The sequence below is a fragment of the Rhea pennata genome, chromosome 1 (genome assembly GCF_028389875.1).
Source record: "Rhea pennata isolate bPtePen1 chromosome 1, bPtePen1.pri, whole genome shotgun sequence".
NCBI lineage: Eukaryota > Metazoa > Chordata > Aves > Rheiformes > Rheidae > Rhea > Rhea pennata.
In genome coordinates, this window is record NC_084663.1 from 214,995,280 (window position 1) to 215,021,603 (window position 26,324).

General features: G+C 39.2%; 1 protein-coding gene across 4 annotated transcripts in view; it reads right to left on the bottom strand.

The window, feature by feature from the left end:
* The window catches only part of C2CD3 (C2 domain containing 3 centriole elongation regulator), a 50,653-nt gene that overhangs the window by 13,782 nt on the left and 10,547 nt on the right, over positions 1-26,324 (bottom strand). For 2 of the 4 annotated variants that reach the window (XR_009957340.1, XM_062567476.1), the window contains exons 12-29: positions 25,475-25,593; positions 24,370-24,492; positions 22,625-23,092; positions 21,492-21,643; positions 19,970-20,213; positions 19,229-19,412; positions 18,157-18,337; positions 16,338-16,510; positions 15,417-15,540; positions 14,061-14,329; positions 13,023-13,112; positions 11,473-12,102; positions 10,193-10,507; positions 5,665-5,803; positions 3,938-4,002; positions 1,955-2,160; positions 806-906; positions 142-306 (exon numbers count right to left, since the gene is read on the bottom strand). Coding sequence is in view for 3 of the 4 variants with exons in the window: in XM_062567476.1 (XP_062423460.1) it covers positions 142-306; positions 806-906; positions 1,955-2,160; positions 3,938-4,002; positions 5,665-5,803; positions 10,193-10,507; positions 11,473-12,102; positions 13,023-13,112; positions 14,061-14,329; positions 15,417-15,540; positions 16,338-16,510; positions 18,157-18,337; positions 19,229-19,412; positions 19,970-20,213; positions 21,492-21,643; positions 22,625-23,092; positions 24,370-24,492; positions 25,475-25,593 (3,748 nt within the window). In the remaining variant the exon portion in view is untranslated. The remainder of the gene's footprint in view (positions 1-141; positions 307-805; positions 907-1,954; positions 2,161-3,937; positions 4,003-5,664; positions 5,804-10,192; positions 10,508-11,472; positions 12,103-13,022; positions 13,113-14,060; positions 14,330-15,416; positions 15,541-16,337; positions 16,511-18,156; positions 18,338-19,228; positions 19,413-19,969; positions 20,214-21,491; positions 21,644-22,624; positions 23,093-24,369; positions 24,493-25,474; positions 25,594-26,324) is intronic. The other 2 variants (XM_062567478.1, XM_062567477.1) reach the window with 2 other exon arrangements.

The window sequence follows — 26,324 nt, forward strand, 5'->3', positions numbered from 1 at the left end:
TGCTTGACAGCTGCTTCATCACTTACTGTATTAGTTTAATCTTAATTTCCTTTCAAATCGGATGCAAGCTTTCTTCAGTTTCAAGCTCTACTTTGCAAATCTAAGTCTTGCATCATCTTTTTGGCTACGGTTCTGCTTTACCTGAGAGCAGACAGAAGAGCAGTCCGTGACGACAGTGACGATGAGTCCATCTTTGCTGCCCGGTGTACGTTCCCTTCTGCTTGCTGCAAGGATTCATGAAATCTGCGCACATTCTGCATGTGTTCTTCATGACGAGGTGTGTGTGTCCCAGGGGTACTAATTCTGCTAGAAACGGGCATACATTTAACAACAGACAACAGCAAAATTCTCTAATAGTGAAAAGTCTGCCAATTGAGAATGTCCCAAATCTTTAAATGCATTAAAAAGTTACTGAAGAATTAAACTAGCTCATCCAAATGTTACAAAGAATGGCATTTATAGAACGTTCCAGATTTACATTAAAAGAAAGCAAATGGCAACCTCCACGCTGGCTAACAGTGCTGCTGATAGGAGATCTGCAATGGGAGCTGCAAAGCCAGCTCTTCAGAGCAGAAAAGAGTGCTACCGGCTGCTGGCCTGTGGTCTCAGCAAACTGCCAGGGTTCACAGTGTCTTGCCCAGCTGCTTTCAAGACCCACAGAGGAAAAGTATTATATCCTACACATGCTAAATAAACAGGCCATGACTTAATACTAGGTTTCAGATAGGCAGAGTCAATAGGCTTCAGCTGCATAGATTTTTGAGCCCTGAAAATGAACAAGATGACTAGCAACCAGCTGCCTTACCGCTCTCGGGGAGGAACATTGACTTCATTTGACAAGGTTTTCAACGTCTGCTTGGAAATACTTGTAGCATTGCTGGGAAGTGTTGCAAAGCTGACCTTCACCTAGAATAAAGAGGAACAGTGCACATGAGTCTGCCGCAGTAAGAAAATACAGGAATTAAAGTAAGATCTTGCTGGGATAACAAATAAAAACTTCTAAAGAACTTCAAATTTGCAAAGGATTTTCCAGATTTGAGCCAAAATACCATTTAAGGACACTTTTATTTCAGAAACATTTGTTAAAGGGCAGATTCAAATATCAATATGAAGCCTGTTTTCCAATCTCTGCTGCATTCTAATTTACATTTTCCAGTTCCCAGCCCTACTATATAAAACAGCCATCCAAACAAGGGAAACCTGACAACTCAGCAGAGAAAAACACTGACAGTAGTATAATGTAAAATCATACAAAACCTACAAAATGTGGGACAACAGGATAATTTTTTTTTTTTTTTTTTGCTTCCAGTAACAGTATGTGTTATGTGTAGCATGGAAAGGGTTGTTGCTTCCCTCCCCGTGCCCTTGTGAAAGAGTAAACTGAGGGAAAGCAAGGCGTAGGGATTAATACATGTGTGTGTCACACCCCAGCACAACAGGAAAGTCTAAGAAAAATGCACACAGGAAATGGCAAATCTTCCAGAAAGCTAAAGCCCTTTGTGAAATCAGAAATTTTCTAACCAAAAAAGGCTGAATTTACAACGTGCTTTGGCACCAGCTGCCAAAGAGAGCAGCAAACAGAACAATGCCAGGCCTCCAGAGGTACAAAACCACAGAACAGTCTCCTGACTAGCAATTAAAAAAGACAAAACAAAAACACACCCCAAGAGATCCAACAAAGCCACCACAGAGCGATAAGAGCTGCTGGAGATGAACATGAACTAGGTTTGATTGAACACTGTAACAGAAGTGCTGGTCTATAGTTACTATTGAAAAAATAAAGCAATATTCTTTAAAAGGAATTAAGCATTTCTGGTATGGGTACTCAGGCTGACGCGTTACAGTGCTGCCAAGCTGCTATGCTTATTGTGCATCGCTTCCAAAACCTACAGAATCACCGATGATTATCAGGAATCTAGTCAGATTTGCACAGGGAAGAAACTGAAGCACGTACTGAAGAATTTGGTGGCTGGGTCCGGATCCTTGCCTGTCTTTCTTCTTTGAGGTTAGTTATACTTTGAAGAGGGGAAACTGCTACTTTGATCTGCCCTCGGCACTGTCCGCTGAAGTCTGTAATATTGTACCACCCGCACACTAGCTGGAAGCCAGAGAGAAGAGGGGAGAGGTCCACAGATGCAAATCCTATTACTCGCTCAGTCTCTGGGGAAGAAGAATATAAAGCACATATTAATTTAAACTGCATTTAAAAGAAATATTTTCAGGAATGATAAAAGTCAGCCCTTGAAACACCTCCATACGTCACAGGGAAAGACATCTAAAACTTACAAAGTTGGGTTAAAAGCTGCCAGCTCTCATTAGGTAAAGAACAACGGAAGACTAAAAATAAAGTTTAAGAAATGGAGAGTAAGACCTAGACTTTGATTTGCTAGCAGGCTTCAAATTAGGATAGCTATGATGTTTGATGGAAAAGGACCATTTCAAACAATTAGATCAGCTCCCTCCCTACATATCTGCCAAAAGTGGCTGTTGCTATTGCAGCTAATAACTGTAACACCTCTGCTGGTAACAATTCACAGCGGAAGGAGGGCCTTGCTGCAGGTGTAACAAAGCAGGTGAAGGTTACATTCCCTATGCAACACATCATCAGAAAGCCTAAATAAAGGCAAAGACATTCAGCTCAGAAATAGGCTAGAAACATGAGACAATTAGAGATACAAAAAAAATGAATGTGAAGGCCAACTTGGGGACCTCAGCAAGCATGTTCTGCAGCCAGAGCTTTATTCTCACTGCAGAAATGCAAGTTCTTTATCTAGTCACTTTGTCAAAACTTTCAAAAATGCTGATTTGTCATTATACTGTTGCATTCTTGTGAAACAGATTTATCTAAAGTACAGAACAAAGAATCCTATCCAAGAGGAGGACATTATTTGGGCTACTGTAGCAGTTACATTCAGCTAAAAATGCCTCTGCAGAGACAATAAAAGACCAAGGCAGGTAGGGAGGCTGGCAGGAGAATCAGTCTGTACATGCAATACTCTGTATAATACAGAGAAAGGCTAAGCTATATGCTAAGTTTATTTTTGAAGCAAAAAGTTAGCCAGCTAAGCTTAATATATTAAAAAAAATATTTTAAATATCACATACTACTAGTTTGAACCGAAGAAGTACGATTTTCTTCCCAACAACAAACCACACAGATTTTTAAATACATGCTTGCTTGGTGTCAATCAATATTGAAGGAGCAAGGCTAACAACAAAGCAGCAAGCACCGTTTTGAACTATTCTTTATTATTTAATCACTATCTTTATCATTTAACAATAAACAGGAGGTATAGTAAAAATGCATACAAAAAGCTTACATATGTTGTTAGGTTTGAAACGTAAGGCCTTCAGCTGCTCCAGTAAGTGCTAACAGCAGATACAGAAATAATTCTTAAAATATATGCACAACACTACAGAAGTATTTGATTGCAATAAAGACCAATAAAAAGTCCAGTTGGAAAAATGGTCAGTCTTTCTTCAGAAAAATTCTTTTTCTAAACAATATTTTTACCTTAATCATCTGTATTTTATCATCCGCCTCTAGAAAATAAGCAAAATATGCAACATCTTCACTGTTACTGGAACTGCTTTAATTCAAACTTTGCTGGCTACACTTCAACCAACTACTGAGACAAAAAAAAGCACATAAAATATACAGTAAACAATGTCCTTTTGTGAGGAAAATCCAACCTCCAAAATCTTGTCAAATTAAATATGAAAAGAACTAGTGGAATACAAACAAACTAAACCCTGCAAGAAGATTCATGTGGAAAAGGATGCTGAAGGGCAGGAAATCAATGGGTGCTTTGCTATAGCACTCTTCTAATGTAACGCAAAAAACGTCTTTACGATTCCATTCTCCAATTTGTTTGAATTTACCCATGGAAAGTGATGCCAAAAGACATTCCTCCCAATATTGCTCTACAAACTTTACCTGCTTTATGCCACACTTTGAAGACCAAGGTTTGCTGGGGATCCAAGAGAAGTTCTTTGGACAATCTGTTGGGAACAAAATCATATTTTTCTATGCAAAGTAGAAAAAACAGAAGAAATGTAAAATGCCTCTGAAGATTCAGAGTCATTATACTTATCCAGACAAACCAGTTTCCTCCTTGAATCATGGGGAAAAAGATTCACTGATTCCTTGAAAGCACAGTTACCTTTACAAGGTTTTGGCTTTTGCTTGTACTTCCCTCTCCTCACTTATGTTGTGGATTTAAAAGCTAGGGCATCAAAACCATCATGCGAAGTGGGAAAGAAATTGAAAGTGTATCTCATGACTCGGTAAGTATGGGATAGCAAAGGTGTGGGGGTACGGCTGAAAGCTGTAATATTTGATGCTGATTTCTGTGGAAAAAAAATAAAACCCTCTTTGAATACTGAAAGGTCAAATGCCTTCCCTGAACAGCTTCTAGGTTGCTTGAAGCATTTCAGATGTGACTCTAAGCATAAGCAACCTCTGAAAAAGCTTTTAAACTTCAGCTAGAATCTTTCAATAGTTTTATCTTTGCATTATAAAAATCCCTAAAACCAAAAACCCAACTCAGCAGTCTGACAGCAAAACCCACTCCTGGGCAGTCACTAGTATGTATTTGCAAATGTTTTGTAATTGACAAAATAAAACACCAAGTATGCCTTCTTGTTGCCTGTATCACACTTGTTCCACCTAGTTTAGAAAGCACCTTTGGCTACTGTTTTGGAATTAATTTAAAAAGCTGGTACTGAAATACTGGAAGAGCCTCAGGACTGCAAATACAGGTTTGTTACAGAATATTACAGTTTATGACTTGATCTGCTGGGATACCTTGGAGTGGTCGATTCATCTGCCCTAACTTAGGCTCAGATATCCAAATCTGAGCTACATCCTCTGTACTGTCTTTATACTCCTAGAGAGAAACAGGCATCCTCAGGGAATGATTTGTCCTGTCTGAAGACAGGAATCTAACACAAGTCAAGTGACTCACTCAGTAGAGGAGGCCTGTTTCTCTCCAGTGACCACAGAGGACGCTCAGGGTGAACAGCTCAGACTCAAGACATCTAACTTTCAGATATCTAAAGTCAGAGTAGGTGAATCCCACTTTAGGGCATTGGTCCTGAATCATGGCATACTTCTAAGGATGGAACAAAGCAAAATGTACGGAAAAAGCCAATAAACTGGAACAAGTATAAATTAATCTTCCCTAGAGTCCTTTAGTTACCGTCAGCCCCTTCTTCCAGGGGGGGAATCTACAGAAGAGGAAAACTTAGGGACTCAAGGTGAGCCAAAACACAGTGCAGACAGAAGTTTAGTGCAGGTCAAACCGCCCTTCTTCATGTTAGCTTCAAAATCAAGCTTCCTCAAACACTATCTTCCAAATTTAAGAATATGGAGATTGTGAACCACAGGGGGAAAAAAAAAAAAAAAAAGGATTTTCAGCTAAGAGGAGCTGAACAAGATGGCTCTTCAAAGGAGTGTCTCTTAAAGTTTGCTGATCAAAAGCTGAAGCTTCTGGATGAAATTGGGTCTAAGTTTATGAGCTGATAAAACCAAAAAAAACAGTAGAGGTGTAAACCAGTGAGCAGAAAGGCACCCCTCACTGAATACGTTCTTTTCACACTGAGCCATTGGTTGTCGGACCCAAAGGCTCTGCAAGTACGTCTGCGCAAATCTACATCACTTACCTTGCTTGTTGCTGAAAGTCCCACACTGGTGAGTCTGTATTTTCTACTACCGAAGTGGTTACCGGAGCATCTGCATCAGCAACGGCAAATGATACATAGCTACTAGGTGCTGTTACTCCACGTTCTGTTAAAGGACTCCCTAAAATTAGACAGAATTAAATAGAGAATTGTACAAAGACTAAATAGTATACTAATAATTATTTTTCTAAAGGCACATTAGCAATTAAAAATAAATACTTAATATAGGAATCCATCATGTAGGAAATACTCTTCATACTCTTGTGATCCTGTGATTCATTGGTAGAGCTGAAAATGCCTTACATTTACACTGGGGGAGACTATCATACAAACCTTATACAGAGTGGAAACTGGAGCATGGAGAAGCTACCTGCCTAAGATCATCCAAGCCACCAAAGACAGAGCTAAGAATAAAAGCTAGGTCCCTGGGTCCCTACACCAGTGCTTGATCTACCTTCTGTGCCAGGCTAAAGTGGCTGTCAACCCTAGCTTTTAAATATACAGAATATCCAGTGTTAAAAAAGCTGGTTTGACTTAACAGCTGGTTTGTTGGGGAATAAGATCACTTCAGATTTAACTTACTGCTACTGCCATGAGAGGAGAAAAGCGCAGAGTGCTGATGTATGGCTTTGCTTGGACAGTGATTCAGAAGAGCTATTAGGACTGTATAGTCACGATTTGCAAACTTCTGCTGGGGTCTTCTATTGATTGCTAACTAAATACACTCCGGGATTACTGATCTGAACAACTTCCTACGTTGATTGAATAAGAAAACACGCTTCCAGTGCTAAAGATACCCAAGGATTAGTAAATTTTTTTTAATAGTATCTATTAGATCATCTTACAAAGACTGAAGTATTTAGACAATCTTAATATCCGTTCAAGGTAGGAGCAAGTATCCTCATTCAGTGTGAAAAGATTTGACTACAAAGGAAAAAAAAGGCATTATTTACACTTTTATTTCCAGTCCTTGATGGTTTCCCTCCTAAGTTTTCCAGTTGGCCATCAGACCCATTAAAGAAGTGGGAGTTTATGCTACAGATAATTGTCGCAGCCTTCAATATTCTCCTGGGGAATTGTGCTTTGAGCAGGGATAGTCTCCATGGACAGTAAAATACTGGTTACCATTTCTGTTTCATGGGCATTTGTGTTCTCACTGGCTCTGCCACTGCACAAGTGGGAAATTTGAGGGAAGAAAGTCTAGTGTAGGTGAGACTTTAATGTTCTGGCCAAAACATCAAAGTTTTTATTATAGAGAGAGCAGGGAAAAATGCAGTTGTCCTCCTGTCCTAGTCCAGTACCTGACCAGGGAGCTATGCACAGTAGGGCTGCAGCAAGGCTTTGCTGAAGTCCTTTTCAGGCAGCTTCAAGAAATACCGTTTTTAATCTATGCACAAACTGGACCTTTGTGATTACTAAGCTAAGCAACCAGGAACGGCATTCACCCTACGATGCGTCAGTGAAAGCTTTGCAAGACATCTTGTATAAACAGATCAGGGCCAGAAACGCAAACACTCTCCCCTCATTCGTCCTGAAATAACCTGTGAGAAGGCTTGTGAGAAAACAGACGACAAATTAACTTGTCTGACTTAATTGGGTATGTTTGAAATTGGAGGAAGATAATTTGTAATCAAGAAACGCAAGGTCATATTAAGGGATAGAGCTGGACATTCACTAAATACTGGATGTTATGGATTAGAAAGAGCTGAATGAAAGCTGCAGAAATTATATAAATCATCTGCACTGAATTATAGCCTAAGAAGGAAGGGGAAGCTTAGCACCTCCAGAGGGGTCAGGGCTGTGCAAATGCTCTCAGGAAAAGTAGAGAGCGAATTGGAGGATTCCTACCTCTCTGCTATTTCCCTCTGTATGTGACCCTTCCTCAGGCATGGACCCTCTTAGTTATGTTCACATTAGTGAGATTAACTTGCTGCAGTGTGTCATGACTTGTAAAGCTGTAGGAGCATTTGACTGTTCGTGGAGCTGCTGAGATGGTGGATTTCCAGCTGGCAAAGACTGCTAGGAGACCTGGATTTAGCCAAAAAGAAAACCAGGTCAGACTTTGCAATCAAATACTGTTCATCCATTGCTGCTACAGATTACTCCTTCCTCTCTGCTTTCCAAGGGTGCAACACGTGGCTTTGGACTTTTCTAAGATCTTGTTGGACAGAAACAGTGATCAAAATGGACAAGTCCGAAATGGATTTAACTAAAAATTCTCTTTTCTCCTGAAGTCTGATTCTCTGTGAGATATGATCAAATGTGATTGATTTGCAGCGGCTTCTTGTGTTACTGCTGCTTTATCCCTTGATCTTCAGAATTTTTCTGAGAACTCATGAGTGGTTGTGTTTTGTTTTTTAAATGCATACAATGACTTTAGTTTAAAACATGCATTCAAAAAACTCTTCTCAGTTTGATAAGTCTGTGGACACGGCAATTCAAATGCAGATGTGGGTCATGTGTGCTCAGTTTAGAGAAACAAGTAAGACTTGTCTGGACTAGCTCACTGTCTCTTGAACATAAAGGCAGATGTAAAAATCAGTCTTTGTAGTCAAAGGCAAAACGAGCATTTCTCAAGTCCTAGCTTGCTTTTCTTGTAGGAAAGAAAAATGCCTATAACAGGCAGAATTGTTGGATCTAGTAAGAGAAATTGGCCATGATCAAAGCTAAGTAAAAAGCTTTGTAGCTTAGCAACTTCTAATGTCTGACTCTGCAAAGGAGTTGCATTGAAGAATTAGTTTCCACTTTATAAAAGCAATGCTTTAAGGATGAGGTGAAAGAAGGAGTTGAGCTGTGTAACCTGATGCTTCATGAAGTGGGCAATAAAAAATAAAAGCTTTATGGCTAGGGCACCTGCTGCATAGTGTTGTGTGGATCAGAGGTATTCTGTCCTGATGGCTGTGTTAACCTTTTGCATTTTGAAGAACTTCACATGGAAGTAATTTCACTCCTTTCCAACATGATGAAATTTAGGCTGCTTCTTTGTATTTTTTGGAAGATGCAGAAAAAGAAAAGACTTCTCACGCAGGAAAGATGACTTAAAGCCGCAAGAAATATCAAGAGATTTTGGGAATCATTTTGCATCTTTACCCTATTCTCGAAAATTGTGTATCTTAAGTAGTTCTTCCAAACTTGCATAAGTTTGTTGCCCATAACGTACTGGACTGGAAATGTATTCTAACATTTTTATCTGTAATACAGTAATGTAATTGTTACTGTGACGAATGCAAATTCTTTTTGAAACAAGCTTATATAGCATCTTTTCCAGTGTATCAGTAGCCTCTCAGTTACATTTGAGAATCCAAAGAAAAGAGAAGTTGATTGAAGATGGAAATTGTGCAGAAGCACACAAGAACAAAGGAAACCTTCTTTATTGCACCGAAAACATTGCAGATGCAAATAATGTTGCATCATGTTTCCAAAACCAAAGACTATGAACTCCAGAAGATTACAGATTCATAGCTAATAAAAAAAGCCATCTGTGGTGCTCAGTATGTACCAGAATTAGTGGTACTTAAATCACAGCTTCTATTTGACTCTTAGTTGTGCTCTAAGTATCACACCAGAAAACACTGAGTACTCTTTTCCATCAAAGCTCCTAGACCATGAAACAGTTGACCTGAACAAAGACATTTCCAGAATCTCACCCAAGTCAGTCCCCCATTCATATTTGTATTTAGGTAGCGTGCCATGGCCCACACAAGATCTGATCACTCCAAATGCTGAGCAAACACAAAGTGTTCAAGTCATACAGCACTCAGCAGCAGCCAGGGTGAGGGATGGAGCACTTAAGATGTTATGTTTTAAGGGGTTTAACTCTAACAAAATAGATCCATTTACAGATTGCAACTTGAGGGAAAATAAAAGGTTCTAAAAAAAAATTACACACTAAACGTGTTACATTACTATACAACAAGCACCAAGCATCATCTTGCTAGGGAGGAATATTTTAGTATGTTTACAATAAGTTTAAAAGTGACGACCAATTCTTTGGTGACCCTCAGCACACTGAGCAGGCACTTAACTGTAATTTTCACTCTAGAGAGGAGGAAACCGACGGTGTCAAGCCTGGGTGAGTTCAGACTGCTCTGTCCTTACATCGCCCTTCCTCACCATCGTGTCTGGCAGTCTCTAGATAACACAAGTAAGCCAGCTTTACAAATGGATTACATGCTAAAAATGTAGAATTTGCAAGAGTCTGAGATATGAGTATCTTGGGGTTAAGTTATTAAGATAACACTTAACTTCAGAATTCAGCTGTCATCTGTAGTGGTGTTTATCTTTATTAATGAAAATAATAAAGAAATGAAAATAGACTGGATAGTTTTACTTCCTGCTTCCCCTGTACTTATGCAATGATCTTACAGCTGCAACACTGCAAAGCCAAGCTCAAAACCCACCTCATTCATTGTGTTTGAATAAATTTGATGAAAATTTCTGGGTTTGCTGTTTTTAAATTACTCCTTGAAGTACCTGTCATAAGCAGACACCAGAAAAAACGTTTTTTTACCTTTTAAACTTAGATGCATTGCTCTTTCCACAAGGATAGTCATAGCAACTGTGTTTTCCAGAGACACCAAGTCTTCTTCAGATGGTTTCTCTTTAATGACTTCTGAATTTACAATATCCAATTTCTGATTCTGATTTTCAGAGCGCTGTTGGTTCACATCCGATGCCTTCTCTGTGGCTTCATCTTCACTACTGCTTTCCTCAGCACAGCGAAGTCTGCTGGTCAGGGTAGCATAAGTGGAAGAAAGCGCAACATGAACACGTACAGCAGCTCCTGCTAGGTTTGCAGCATTGCATCTGAACAGCGGATAAACCCCTGCAAGAGAATTCAGAGCCAACCAGCTAAACGAGCCAAAGGAAAAACAGGACCTTGGAAAAAGCTGCTACAATTTATCACAGCAAAGATCTCACATATCAGACAAGCAGAATGAATTTTGATTTTCAATATAATTTCTGTGCAAGGTATTACCATTATTAGGAGCATCAGCTTGTAAAGGCAGAAAGAGTGAGCAACGTCCCAAATGCTACACCTTTATTCTCCCACTAGAAGTTCAAACTGCTGTTTTATAGCACATCAGCTTCTTGTGAGTGTTGGAAATGGTACTTCTGCACAATTTTATACACATATATGGGAAATATATGTTTATAAAAATTTATATGCATATAATTGTGTGTGTGTGTGCATGCACTTGAAGTGTGTGTGTGTGTGTGTGTGTGTGTGTGTGTGTGTGTGTGTGTGTGTGTGTGTGTGTGTGTGTGTGTGTGTGTGTGTGTTTCCCCACCCACTGTGTCTGGGTATACTCCAAAGAGGAGCTAATGACCTATTGGTAGATCAGCCTACCAGCTGGTGGCTAAGCTGGTCAACGCATACGTGATAAAAGCATAAGTAACTGAAGAGGTTGGAAGTTTCCAAGATGCTGTGAGTGTGTAGTCCTTTGCTCTGACTACAGGCATTGAGCCTTCTTGTGAGGCATTATTTTTACTCACGGCTCCTTTTCACTCTATTATGATGCCTAATCATTGGGGCAAAATCCGTAATTCTGAAGAAACATTCTTTATCAATCCACTCAGGCTAACTTTTCACCCATTTAACTTGCTAAGTTTTGAACTTGGAGAAGCAAACATGTTACCTCTGCTCGTCTTCAAGGAGAGGAGGGGACAATTGAGTCTGTACAGGGCAAAACAAAGCTATAAACGTTTTGCTTAAGCTGACTAGACAAGTTAAGCAAATAAAAACATCACTAGAGGAATGAAATAAGGGAACGTTCTTTAGGAACTTACCGCTAACACTTAGTGTTTTCCTTGACCTCTCTGCTAACACTGTGAGGTCGACGTAGGCAGATCCAATAAGACGATCTGTATCAAGTGGTCTTTCCACATCATTCTCTTTACCATATGCCCACCACACCTGGATTTCTAACTTCTCCTCTCTGAAGAACCAATGCAGCCCTTGGCTCCTTCTGAGATTCATCCTGTTTGGTTTCTTAAAGTTCACTGTAATGTTCTTTTTGTCATCACTCAGTTTTGGTTTCCTAAGCAAAGTCCACATGGCTTCCTGATTATACAGCTTATACCTGAGGTAGCAATAAGTACTTTCATGCAGATGTGTCTGGCCTGCAAGCAGCACACAGTGGACTGGCAGCCACACTCTTGGGGTAGAAATAGTCACGATTGCTGGATTCTCACTCTGCTCCCATTCGTCACTATCGTCACTATCATCCATACTGTCTTTGTGGTTCTCCTCACTGTACCAGCCTAAAAGCTTAGCAGCCTCCAAAACACGCTCTCTATCATCGTGGTGAGCAAAAGTTACAGAAAGCTCCAGTCCTCCCACAACAGTCTGCATGATGTCTGTGCAACGAGAAGGCACTAAGTCCTCAGAGAGGGTAACTGGGTACCAGCCTGTAATACCTTCAGGAGAAGAGATCATAATTAGCCTTATCCTACCTTCTGGAAAATGTCAGGAAAGAATTTGTCATGCTTTGGCCATTAGTCCTGGACCACTATATGGAAATGAAAGTTTGGAATTTGTCAAATTGTTTCTAACTTGAAAAAGCAGCAGGTTGTTAGACCTCAGAAAACCTCACAAGTAGTTCCAGTTCCCAAACCATTTACTTTCCACTTCATTAATGATTCTTATTTTACAATCAAACCATATCCTATGAATCTCCAATTATAAAATTAAGGATTCTCAGATTTTTCCTCCTCTCTTTCCATTAAAAATAAATGGAAAATTTCACAGTTGGAGAAAATGAACACTAAAACTATAATGACATTAAAGTAGAAATGAACAAGATGATAATGAAAATATCATTATTACAAGATATAACAATTGCAAACTAAGCCTATACGTAAGTGGTATTTTACATTTAGTTAAAGAAAAAAAAAGGTTAATCTAACTGCTTTTTAACTTATCCAAGCCTTTGTTTCCAGATTTGTCCTCTCAAAAGCAATCACTGGTCCTAAACCAAACTCTAAAACTCTTGGACTTTCAATCATAAAGTAGAAAATAAACAGCAGTTTACAGGGCCACCTACACAGTGCCTTACTCTTAATAACTGGCTGCTCTCTTGTAATTTCTGGAAGACCTACATTAGCATACAAAATATATTAATCATACAGTTCAGCTATTGTTACACATCCAACATCCTGAAAGCTGACCTTCAAACAGCTTCCATTATATGAATTTTCTAATGTAGGATTTTTAATACAGATATATGCAATATCTGAGAGAACTTTGGTCTAAAAAAAAAATGAGAATCAAAATTGTTTTAAGCAATTACTTACAAGAACATCTACACATAATGTTGGTAGTGTAACTGCCACATTACCTGATCTTCTTCTCAGCAGGTCTCTGGTTGGAACTGTGACTGTCCCAAGGAGACAATCTCTTGATGTCTGTGCTGCTAATGTGTCAGTGCCTGGAAAATAAAAAAAAATTGCAAAGAGCAAACCAGAATGCAAGATTTAGCAGTGTTTCTAGAGAAAGCTGCATCACATTAGATAGTTCAGCCGCCACAGTCAAAAAACTTTTAACCCATGGAAAAAGGACAAAAGTCAAAACAAATGGTCCATGATCTATCGGGCCCAAATCAGTGAGAAACAGGAGCGTGAACACAATCTGCCTGTAAGTATTGCCAGTGCATACCAGTGCACGTTCATTACAGGACACGTGCTCCATCCTTGCTGAATCTGGAGAAGCTTTTAGGGAATATTTCCACAAATGTATGTTAAGTAACCAGTAGAAAGCTGGTGGTATGTATTACTACTCAGTTACTCTAACAACTTGCCACTCCTGACTTTTCTCCTTCACAAAGAAAAAAAAAAAGACAGAATAAAAATAAACGAAATAGTAATGAAGAATAAATAGAAGAACTTCCCAGCCTAGGCTGCGACCTCTTATTTCAAGCTAGTCAGGGTCAGACAACGTTAAGGGACACTACAACATTGCTTACCTTGAGAATATCACCAGTGAAAATTCTGGAAGATGTATGGATAAACTGATGGTTCATTAAACCCTCAGTGTTTCATAGAGTAAAATTCTGGGGATTTCAAAAGGTACTAGTGATTAGAGCAGGAGACTGAAGTATGAAACCCAACTATCACAGTACACATCTGCCTTCCCGTCATACGTTCACTGGAGGATCTTAAGCAATCTTTTTTCTGAATCTTCATTACTCCCTTCCATAAAGTTGGGGCAATAAGGTGCACACATATAAAAGCAGGGTGTTCCAGGAGTCAAGGCATTATTACTACTAATTGTATTATCTCCTCATTTAAAAGATCATCTGGAGTCTTTATCATTAGACTTCGATCATTATCTAAAATAGCAACATCATTTGGTCGTTGGAATCACTCGTCTTGCTTACCTGACTTGATGCTCTGATGATAGATAGAGAAGATGACACTGGCAGACTGCAAGAGTTCCCCCAAAGAAGAGGCTTCCCCGCTACTTTTCTGAATGATGAGGTTACACGGGAACTCTATGTGGTCCTTGAACTCTGGGCAGAAACTATGAGCCACAGCTCGCGTGTTACGTCTCTCCCTCTCCGGTAGGAAAGAGAGGTGCACAGAGACATAGGTATTAACTCCCACACCTGCATAGTACTGAAGGGAAGGGTTCTTTTCTGCAACAGCTCTTCATTTAAGAAGGGAAAAGAAAACAAAGAGAAGAATGAATATAATGTACAATAAAACTTGGAATCAATGCAAATAAAGCAAAGGTTTTAAGTCTTCATGGTGAAAATATGAGACAAACAAAGTGGATTCAATCTATATTCCTGGGTTTTGCCTAACATAGAAGTGCATAGAAAAGTCATATTATTTTTATACACCAGTACTGATAAATAAAAGGAGGTGAAATTTGCAGATGGAATCATTCACAACCAAAACAGACCTGGTATTATTCAGACCATACACTAAAATAAATAAATAAATAAATAAATAATAAAATCAGGATTTGCAATTCATTCCACTTTCTTAACTTCTCAGCACATCATATGGGAGTGATCTTCATATTATAGAGCCTACTTGAATTAAGACAGATCAACTGACACCCAGGAAAGGTCAGTGGGCATAGTACTAGAATGACAAGAGCCATCCTGCCCTTACGGAAGTGACTCCTCCTCTTCTACCCTTTCTTAACTAATTCTTGAAAATTGCATATTGAAACTAAGCTCATGTGATACTATGCACTTACAGTAGCCTTCCAGAGAAAAAGGATGTTTCATTTTTTTCAGTCAGTTTATCCATATTCCCACAGTGAAACTCAAGAAAACTAACCTCAAATAACCTTTAAATAGCATCAATAACACCCAAATGCAATACAGAAAAATATGAAAGAAGGTAATACTGATCAAAAGGCTGAGGAATCAAAAGTATGGCTAGAATTATGCACGTTGTAACAACACTGCATGATGTCTTCCCTCACTTTTAGTACTTTTAATTTTGTTAATGCATCGCAAATCTAAACTACTTCACTCCCTGTCCTGCAGTCTTCAGCCTTTTGCAGAATGAATGCCACTACACAGTGCTGCAGCTTAAAGGACAAAAATAACCACTGATGTTCTTTTTAGTTGGTTTCTCTTTTCCTCAGAACCCAGTTTGAATCTAGATCCCTACAGACAGAAAATTGGCCAGTTACAATTTGCTCTAATGCTTCAGCCTGCCGTCTCCAGATAAGGCTATTTTGAGAGAGAAATCCTCATTTTACAATTAGACTTTACCTGGCTGCTGCTTGCAAACCAGCTGCTCTGTGGATCTGTACAGAAAGAGAAATAGCTTGAGCTCTTATTATTCCTGCTGCTGTTTTCATGGAACATCGGTATCTCACGCTCACATCAAGCAACCCTAGATTAAATAAAAAAAAAAAAAAGGAAAGAAATGGTAAGCTTTTTATAAAGCTATGTCCAATATAATCAGTACTTTTGTTATAAGTTGCAATACAAAACTTACTCTATTAATGCAAAAAAAAATCCATATGAAAAACACAGATGCACAGCTGGGAAATAAAGACTATCGAGACTGACCATTTCTGCAAGATGCTCTTACTTCAGCCAGATATTATGGCGTAATGTAGGAAGCAGAGAAGGAAATTTTAATGATCATGTCCTACAGGAAATCAGATCAGAAGGTCTTAACAGCTCATTTTCTTTGCCAAATTCATGATATCCTAGGACTAGGACGGTCTGTTTAACCCAGCCGCGTCCTCATGTGTACATTTGTTGCCAGTTTTTAAACACACTACTGTAGAATTTCAAAACATCATTTTTATAGTACTGAAGTGACAAAATCATCAGAGACAGATTTTCTTCTGCTGCAAGCAGCTAATTATTACAACGTAAATGAAATACACTGAACTCTCTCTCCTGTCTCAGCTTTTCCCTGGTTTTCCTTTTGGCCACTTTTTCCAAGAACCTGTCTTTAATTCTTGCATTTTACTGCTAAGCCTCTGCGATGCTGTTTCAGGTTGCTTGTGTTCAGTCGTTGATTCTTAGCTTGATACGGTGGTGACAGTGAAAGCTGGTACAAAAAGCACGCACAGTTGGTATAAGTTACTAACACAGATATATATTTTTATTCCCCTTGTCAGTGAATACACAGACTTTCACTTTTACATACGAAGTGAAACCACAAGCCCTCCTTACCCAATGATCGCAATTGAAATTCCTCTGAGGAATCAGTCCTTGAGACCAATGGAAGATTAAAGGTCTGTATCCCTATTTCTTCACGATGCTGCATAGTCACCATGGCACACAGCCGTGACAAAGGCAAGGTCCCTTTGGCAACCATCTGGTCTCTGACATTTGGATAATAATACCTGGTAAGACACAAATAAAGCAGCATCAATCGTGGTGTTTTGATGATGACAAAATGATCATAACTTCTCTCAAGACTGAACACAAGTCGATTTTAATTCGGATGTCTTCAAACACTAGTTGTTAGTCTCCTGGGAGCTGACGAACAAACTCAAGTAAGCAAATTCCCACAGAAGAAAAAAGAATACAAGCTCCTGAGTAGGTAACACCACAAATGTACTTTTGCATTAGTCATAGCAAATCAGGTAGCTAATCAGTGTCTCAACCAACAACTGGCATCCCAAAGCAAAACAAGAGGAGGATCTGGCACCAAATATTCTTCACTCTCAATTTCCATTAATAAATACAAATGTCACTTGCAGAACATTTTTGTGTTACCAGTTTGTGAGTGTAAATAATAACTCCAGACAGTTTTTCTACTGTGCTGCTGGGCTTCAGACTAAGCTTCAGGCCAGTTTTGGCATTCTATCTAATGAATAACAGGTAGATGAGGAGAAAGATACCCACTGTGTTTTCAGTAGCAATGACTAAGTAATGTAGTAGTGATACTGAGTGCTGCTTCCCTTTTTGTTTTGGGGCAAATCCTAAATTTTAACTGATGATTCAAATCCTGGATAGTAGTCCCAACATCTTGGAATATAATGCCTTGTTTCATACTATGCTCCCACAAGATTCTAGGAGTAATTCAAGATGCTGATAGTATCACAGCAAGATTTTGGACCTATCCGTCAGTATAAAAACACCTTCCCAGTTACAAGGATTTGTTGGTAAGCTGTTCCCTATCTCAAACACAGCAAACAGGCAGGAGGATGTTTATCGTGTTCTTAAAAGGCTTACGGCTTACCAATTTGTTCCTTTGACTCAGAAGAGCCTAAATTCACCAGCTGCTATCAGTGAGTGGCTACTCCAAGATCAAACTGAAATCCAATATTCTTCAGGAAGCTGAACTAAAGCATGGTTTTTAAATCGCAGGTACTAACAATTGGTAACTTCAGCTGCTCTGGGTGTTACTAACACTAATGTAAACATACCCAGTATATAATAATTCCCATGTGAACTTGTGAATTTTAAATAGCTTGCTTCATTTACTGTAGTATGAACAGATTATAAATACACTTTTCTAAGACAGTTGCCTGTCTTTGCAGTCTCTACTTTCCATTACCAGTAATTAGCTTCAGTCGGCAAAGAAACTATGATATGAGCTTAGTGATGAGATAACCTCATCTTATCTATAGCATAAAACATTGTACAAATAAGAGCAAACATAAGCTAAGATCCTTTAATGATCCAGGAAGAACATGAGAAATAAATAACCAGACAATATGCAAACAATTTACAGTCTGTTCTTCTGAAACTGGTGACTTGTAGTAGGAAAAAAACAATAAAATCATACTGTTAAATATTACTTTTAGATCACTATACTGATAAAATGGAGGAAATAAAACTGAGAGTAGATATTTGCTAACTAAGTCATAACAAGAAAAGGGTAATTGGCTCTTTTGGGGGAAAAAAGGCCCAAACGCTGATGAGCTCACTAGTTTTCCCCTTATTATTAAATATCAATCCTGTAATCAGAGATATTTTCCATACTAGATATACCTCTATCTGTATTGCTGTGACACCTACAAAAAACAGGATTATTCTGTACCTGCACCAGACTTCAAATTGAATTCCTCCTCCAGACATTCCAGGTGTCATAAATGCACTGACCAGGAGCCTCTGGACTGGGACATCGGCAGGAACCAACACGGAATGATGATGCTCATCATGAAAGATGGGATCAGGGACGCACAACGTAGTTGCTGTACGAAAAGCCTTTAGCTTGATACCTACAAGTCAATCGAGTTGGTTAAATAGTCGGTCCTGAATTCACATCCAAGGAGAGAAGGCGAAGACATTCACATATGTAATTTATAAACAGGGCATACAGTGATGCTTCTGACACTTGAACTAGTTTTGGGCAAGCTAACCCAGACACAAGTGCTGGGGAGTCCTGCCTGGAAACAGGGGAGTTAATTTACTGTAAGTTAAAGCTTGCCGACAAAAGGCTTGCTCTTCTAAATTATGCTTCACAAATCTTTTATAAGCAATTCACATGGTTCCATGAATTTGTGGTCCACAAGCTAAAAAAGCTACTGTTAAATGTGGCTGGAAGCTGACATAATCCACAGCAGTTGCTATGGAACAGTGCTACCAGTAGTGTTATTTTTCAGAGGAAATACACATTAGCAATTCAAAGTACTCAAAGTCCTTTTCTAAAACTGTTGTTATTTAAATACTCCTTCATACTTCCAATGAATTAAGATAGCCAGTTTTATTCCAATGTAGCCAGGAGAAAGAGCATCTCCCAACGCTTGTGTATGTAAAGCCTTCATTCAGTTTAACTGCACACACTCCTAGCGTTTCCTGTGAATCCGTTCTTACGTCTTTGCAGGATCAGTCTGTGAACCACATTAGGATCTTTAACAAAAAGGTATCATGTGAATAGATTAAGAACCAGATACCTATTTTACTGGGAACTTTGCCACTTGCCTCTGTTGAAGCAGGCTTTTCATTTATTGACCTAGCCCAAATGCAGCTCTATGCTCATCTTCTGAGGAAAGCAAGCACTGGCTGCATTATGGAAGCTCAGACCGTTTTACTTAAGCAGAGAGAACATTACTAAACAATGTTTAACTGAAGCAATGCTCTAAATAAGTTATTATCACAAATAAACTTACCATCCTCGTGCTGTTCAGTTCCTTGTGATGCACCATAGCTAGCCTCTTGCACTGGGAAATGGTACTGTATGTAGCAGTCAGCTTCTCCCCAAACTGTGGACTGTAAGGGAGTGAGTCCTTTCACACTTTCCACACGGATCTCAAACACGTGCTCCATCAGTTCTTCCCCTTCTCTACCTAACTGCTAATAAAAAAAAGGAAACCTACATAGAAAGGAACACTTCCTAGGAAACTGCATACAAGAGGATTGGGAACATGAGATTCTGAGAAGCCTGAGACAAGGGGTTAAGCACTACTGTCTGCAATTTTCTATCTAAACTCACAGAAAACACAAAGCCTGATAGCAAATTCTTATTCTGCAAAAGTCAGGAACAGAGCACATAAGAAACTTGAAAGCTCATACACAACTAATTCAAACTTGGCAGCAAAATCTGCGTGGTACAGAATAAAGCTGTAAGGATTACAATTTTCTGGATTTTTTTTTTTTTTTTAACTGCACTTGTTATATAGATAGAACAGTGAATATGCAGGACAGTAAAAAGAGGGATAATGTCAAGACTGGTGAGAGAAAGCATGGTAATAAAAAAGTACAGATAATACACTGTACTTTTGCACAGAACATGATCATCTACAACAAAATTGGCTATGGCAGAGATTGGAAACTGGTCTATTAATGAAGCCACAGCTAAAATCCTTTTCCAGTGTTCCTAACAGCAAGGACAGGAGTTTATTGAACAGTACCATTGTGGGCTTTGTAGGAGGAGGGTCCAGAGAGTGAGCAGGACGCTGCGCGATGGGAGGTACCATTCCTTCTTCGTTCTTCAGCCTTTGCAGTTCCACTATTTGATCTGCTGACCCCATAGCCAAAATGACCTTCAAGCTTCCACTTTTACTGCCAGTAAAAACATCTATCACAGGCATATAGTTGTCCACAGCAACCACTGGATACTGAGCTTGAAGCAGCAGACGGGAAATCTTTGCATCCCTACAGTAGATTAAAACAAACAAAAAAACCCCTCATTATAAGCCCTAAGCCCTTGCATAGGTCACCTGAATACGAACAAGCTCCTGCACAGCTCATTTCAGATGGTACTTTCAATACAGCTAGAAACCAATCCATCTTCATTTCTCCAAAATTCTGTTCAATTACATCAGTCTTCACAAAGCACAGATCCACTTTCTGCTGAACAGGAATGGCTATTTTCAGCAGCGAGAAAGTAGAGCTCTCTAAAAACTATCCCAGCCTTAGTGATAAACCAGCCTGGAGATCTGTGAGTGGGGTGATGAACTGGAACAAGATTGCCATTAATATCCTGTAGCCACATTATATTTTTATGAACTCATTACGCCTCTGGGGATGAACTGGGGCAAGAAGACAAGAAATAATGGAATCTCCATCAAGTTAAAAAAAATGCAGAAACCTTTGATAATAAATGGAAGATACACACAATCAAATTATGGTGGCTTGCCAAAAACAATCAAACAAACGATACACTAGTAATTAACATAATACTGGCCAGTCAGCTCAGGCACCATCTGATTTCCACCTATGATTAGTCTGACCAAACCAAAAGGAACTAATCCTTCGAATTAGAAAGAATCTGTTCTGTTATTTCTATTAATTTAAATTGCTTTAAGCAAATACTTATTTGACTGAACGAAAGGCCAAAACACTGAACTAAAAAGAGCTCTGGAGAGAGCTACGGGATTAGAATACATGAAGTATCTAAACATATTTTTGATATCACAAGCATTATCCCGTGCTGTGCAAACTGACTGCATCCTCAGCACTGGGACCTACGTAGGGCATAATCACAAACAAAATCACCCACTTCATCAGTCAGAGCGCTGGAAAATCATTGACGGAAGCAAGTGGAAGGTGCTGTGCATGCCACGTTCTACTCTAACCTGGTGTAGCCACCAACAACCCTGAAAGCCACACTCAGTTTTTCTGGGCCATCCCTTAGATCTTCTACAGTTTCACTCTTCCATAGGAGAGCAAAACGAACTGGCTCAAAGCCTGACGCAGCACAGTATCTTTATTTCTCACACTCGTATTTCTGTACTAGGACAACTTTAGTTACTCAGATACTGCTCAGTGTAGGAGAGTGCCAGAGAAAGCTCCGCAAGACAAAAACGTCTCATTCTATAAAGCACTACTAAGAATTCTCCCATGCGCACGCCAGACACCACCACACTTCTTTCTCTGAGCGTTAGTTAGGATATAACCCAAGCCAAGAAAATGCAGAGCAAAGATGTTTACTTGAATGATATGTAAAACTGATGCAGAGGAAGCTTCACTAATCCTAGCAGTTTGTCGCAGCCAGGGTTTCCCATCTTGTTCCATGCCTCAATAATCATGAAGTTGTTCTTCAGTCGCTCCAAATGTTTGGAAGTCAATGAAAAAGGCATCACCTGATGGAGTTTAATCCTGAATTAGTATATAGAAACCACGGGGAGTTATTTGCTAAGTACAGGGCATTCTGGTAACACTAGATAACACTATAGTGTACAGAATTGTGTTCTTTAAAAATGGAAATTAAAAATTAAATGTGTACTTGCCTAACATGTTTCAGAAAGCTGGTAGGCTTGGAAAAGAGCAAGCCAAAAAAAATAAATGTGATTCAGATAACAAACGATCTTATGTTAAAACATATCTTAAAAATCGTTTTTTTTTTTTTTAACTTTAAACGATTATTTACTAAACAGATAAATCACTTCAGACAACTGTTTCATATGCCTTTTGCTATGTTTTCACATTCCACACTTTCAGATTTTTCAGACTAAAAAGTCTGGCAACTCAAATCACTAATTACTGTGAAAAATAAAAACACATTTGAGCACCCTGACACTTTCAAAGAATAACAGCCAGAAAAACAAGTATAAAATAATATTTTTAAAAGAAAAAAACACAGCTGTGAAAGACAGTCATCTCTGCAATACAGCATAAATCTGAACTTCTGCTGTTTGCTGGGGAAAGCTTTGGCCCATACCAGGATGAAAACCCAAACTTCTGCACTAACCAATCTGTTAAGAACAACCACCAATGGAACAAAACAAAACCTAAATTTACATATTAGGATGCCATCAAAAATATAGTTTCTTTCTATAAAGGAAGAAAGGAGAAGTCAGCTTCTTTTTCAGTTTTAACCTAGGCTTTCCTGACTATTTCCGCTCGTACTTTGTAAGTCTCATTTACTATTTGGATGATTCAAGGAACTGCTCATTTGCACTTCAAACCCTGCAATGCAGCCAGAACAATACCAAAAATACTTGCAACATACCGGTCAGAGCCAAACAGTTCGTACATATATAAAAGTAATTATCTCTGAAACACATTTGTCAGTGTGAAATGGTACATTTCAAGCAATGTATCCAGGAAGAGGTGTGACTTGCCTGAGAAAAGTTAAAGGCAGGTTGCGTTGTGCCCCATATAACAGCAGATCTCGTTGCCTCCTCTGTGCTAAGTAGCTTGCAGTTTAGATACACATTACACGAACCGTGATAACCATATTCTCCAGTGACAAAACCTTTTCCAGCAGGCACCATCAACAGCACATGCAGTAACAGCCCGTCCTCTTCACATGCCGTTATTTGTGCCATCAGATTACGGGACACAGAGGCTGACACGGCCTGGGGTAACTGCAGAATCTTCGTGCTGGCCGCTCCTGTCTTCTGTGAGTTTCCATGACTGCTAAGTTGCAGACTGCGAGGGCTTTCTGCGTTTACTTTACTCCTGTCGGGCTCCTGGAACTCCAGCCGGGGACTTCTTACGGCATGAGCTGGGACTCGCTGCACAGCCATGGCTGACCTAGCCGCGGTGCAGGTGAAGTCTTTATTGTCAGCCGCAAGCTCTAACGACACCTGCATGATACAAGGCAAAGTGAGCTGATCGGAAGAGACGTCCCAAAAAAGACAAGAGACTACAACAAAAACCTCAGGAAAACGCATTGCATACTTTGTTCAAGAACTGTTGTAGATCACCACCCAGAATGCTTACTATTCGATACACGCTGGTCATAAGCTACAACCTTGACTCCAAAATAAACTACATGCAGTTTTATCAAATAAAGCAATAACTCAAATACACACACATACAATTACAGCTGAATAAGAGAGAAATTTAAAATCAATCACCAAGCGGAATGAAAAAGATGCTGACTACCACTTAGCTGAGGTGAAAAGTATTGTGACAAAGTATCACAACTGTCATCTTCACCCTGCTGTAGCAATTGCTGCTTCAGAAAAATTACAAAAAAAAAGAAGTGTTTCACTCTGATTAACCTCTTTCTCATTGCTCTTTCACGTTTATGTTCCCTGCTGATTTCAACTGTCCCTAAACATCCTTGTCCTTCTGTGGGCTCCTTTTGTTTTCTCTGCAATAGCCTGCATATTCCACTGCATTTGTCTCCATTTTTCTGTGCTTTTTACACTCTGTCCTACATCGGAATTGCCTGTTCATGTTGGTAAGATTTGTAACAGAAACATTAAGATTGGTATAAATAAAGTATGAATGAAAATGTGTGGGTGAAAGCACCAAAAGAAACACCAGAACAAGGGTTAAAGGAATACTCAGAACTGATAAACCTCTCAAGTGTGCTGTGCAGGACAGCGGTTCCTTCACAGCGGTTGAATGTGCTGGTAGAAAGTCTAGCTGGAGAAGGTAACTCCTAAAGAGATAAGGCACTAGCAATGGCACGAAGCATCAAACCTCTGTGTCAGGAGAGACCCTCAGCTCATACCATGCGTGGAGCTAATGAACCAGGAGCTGCTGCCTCCCCATTCTCACATGCCAAAGCTCTTAGCCCTGAATATGTGCCACTCAAAATCTGCCTGCAGAGTGCCTTTTGTAGCAAAGTCATAGCTTATTAACCCTGGTTTCACCCTGCAGCCAAGGGAATTCCACATAGCAAAACCCTTGGACTTGGAGAAAGTTTGAAATATTTATCCAAAACCTTAAGAAACAAACAAAAAAAAAACAGTTAGTATTTTCTTGTACTGGGTCTACAAACCTTCATATTTGAGATCTGGTAAATTACAATAAAGAAAAAAAAAAGAGAGAGGAGGAGGAAAAAAAATACCCAGTCAAAACCAGTAACAAGAAGTGGTTCAACTAAAACCCACTGTGGCAAAACACATACCTTAAGTGGTCCAACTTGGGTCTGATTTCCTTCTTCTTCCACAGGTATTTCACAGCTGACAGTGAGCTGCTCAGACTGAATAACCTTACATAACTGAAGGACTGCTGAGCCAATGGCCACTGGCTGAAGACAAAGAAAGAATTCATTCTGCAAGTTTTTGACAAGTTTAGCCAGCTAAAAGCATACTGTGAAATGAAAGCCTTCTAAAAGCATGAGGAAGCCATGGTAAATCACCCACCCATCCCATTCATTTCATGAGTTATACCAAAAGGGATTAAAGTTTCCCTTAGTTCCAATTCCAAGTATCAGTAGGATGACACTAAGGGAAACTCCTCCAGGACCTACAGTAGTTCCAAATCAATGCAAAAGTGAACATCCCAAATCCTATTACCTAAGATTTCCAAACTTAAAGATGTAAATTATTCATCCATTAAAAGAAGAGCTCCTATTAGGACAGATGAGTACATATCTTTGGTGTTGATTAAAACAAAATATAAGCTGAATTAACATTTATTACTAACTTCATCATAAACAGATGATTATGCAAATATGGTTACTGGCATCTATTTACCCAAAAGATTTTTTTTCCTCAAATGCCTAATTTAAGCCAGTTTCTCACACCTCACATTATTCCTCTTACCCTAGTCAGAGTAATGATATCAACTGTACCAACATTAACTCATTTAATATTGCTTAACAAGCTGTGTTCTGACTGAAGATTAATACTTGTTATCAATATCCTTAAACATCAAGAACTCAGTTTTAAAGATGAGGGAAAGAGTATTTTTGGTCTTTCAGCCTTGAACTCAGAAAAATCATTTAGTTGGGTAGAAAGATTGAACATAGGTTAGTTCAGCTTACAGAATCTGCACATAATATCATTCCCTTTTACAATATCTGGCAAAGGATGATTAAAAGCAGCTCATTCAAACCACATCAGTTTGTCTATTTTGCTTCTGATGGCTGAGACTGCAGCAAATGCAACGAAGCACTGCAAATAACTTAGAAAAGCTACTACTTTATGCATAAATATTTGGAGGAAATCCAAATGCAAAGTCTTTCTTTGCCTTTTAATACACAATTCTAAATAACTTGCAGTAAGTACCTTTTTCTGTGTGCTTTTTCTCATGTAGATTTTAAAAGCAAGGTTAGAGCTCCACCAGTGCTCTATCATCACTCCACCAAAATGAATGGGGAACACAAACCGCTGTTGAAATTTTACCACTGCAAGAAAGACAGAGACGTATGAGTTCTTATCTGCGTTCAGAGCTAACCTGTCTTTTGAGCTTGACCTGGTACAGAGAAATCTTCAGTCTATGTGGAAAACACGCAGGGTGAGTACAAACACAGGAGTGTGGACAAATACACAGAAGGCATTTGCATATCTGCCAGAATCAGGGATCAAGCAAGGGTAGAAGCTGAAGGGGAACTGCCAGTTGCTGGAGCCCTCAATGAGAATTCTCTTGAGGTTTCAACCTATAGAAGATGTTGCAAATCTGTAGGCAGCTTACATTTTTTTGCAGAATCACCAAATGTTCACCATTAATTGAGTATTAATAAACTTTTCTATGGAAATAATCACTCTTCTGTTATTCACACAATCATCTAATTTTGTGTTACTTATTAGCATCAAATACAAACTAAATCATTCTTCATTTTTCAAGGCCAGAAAATAGCATGGGGGCAGCATGACAACATTAATATTACGGCAGCATCTAAAGGCTGCAAGTTGATATGAAGTCTGTGTCATTCTAGCATACAGTAAGAGATAGCCCCTTCTTCAGTGGGAGAACTTGATCTCATCATGGCTGATACATTTCAAGACATCTGGAGCCAGAAGCAGAGCAGCAAGAATAATCACAGGTCCAAGAGGAAAACATCCACAAAGACTGAGTGGATTGGTGTTTACTCTAGCAAAGAGAACAAGTAGTACAATAACAGTCTCAAAGAAGTGC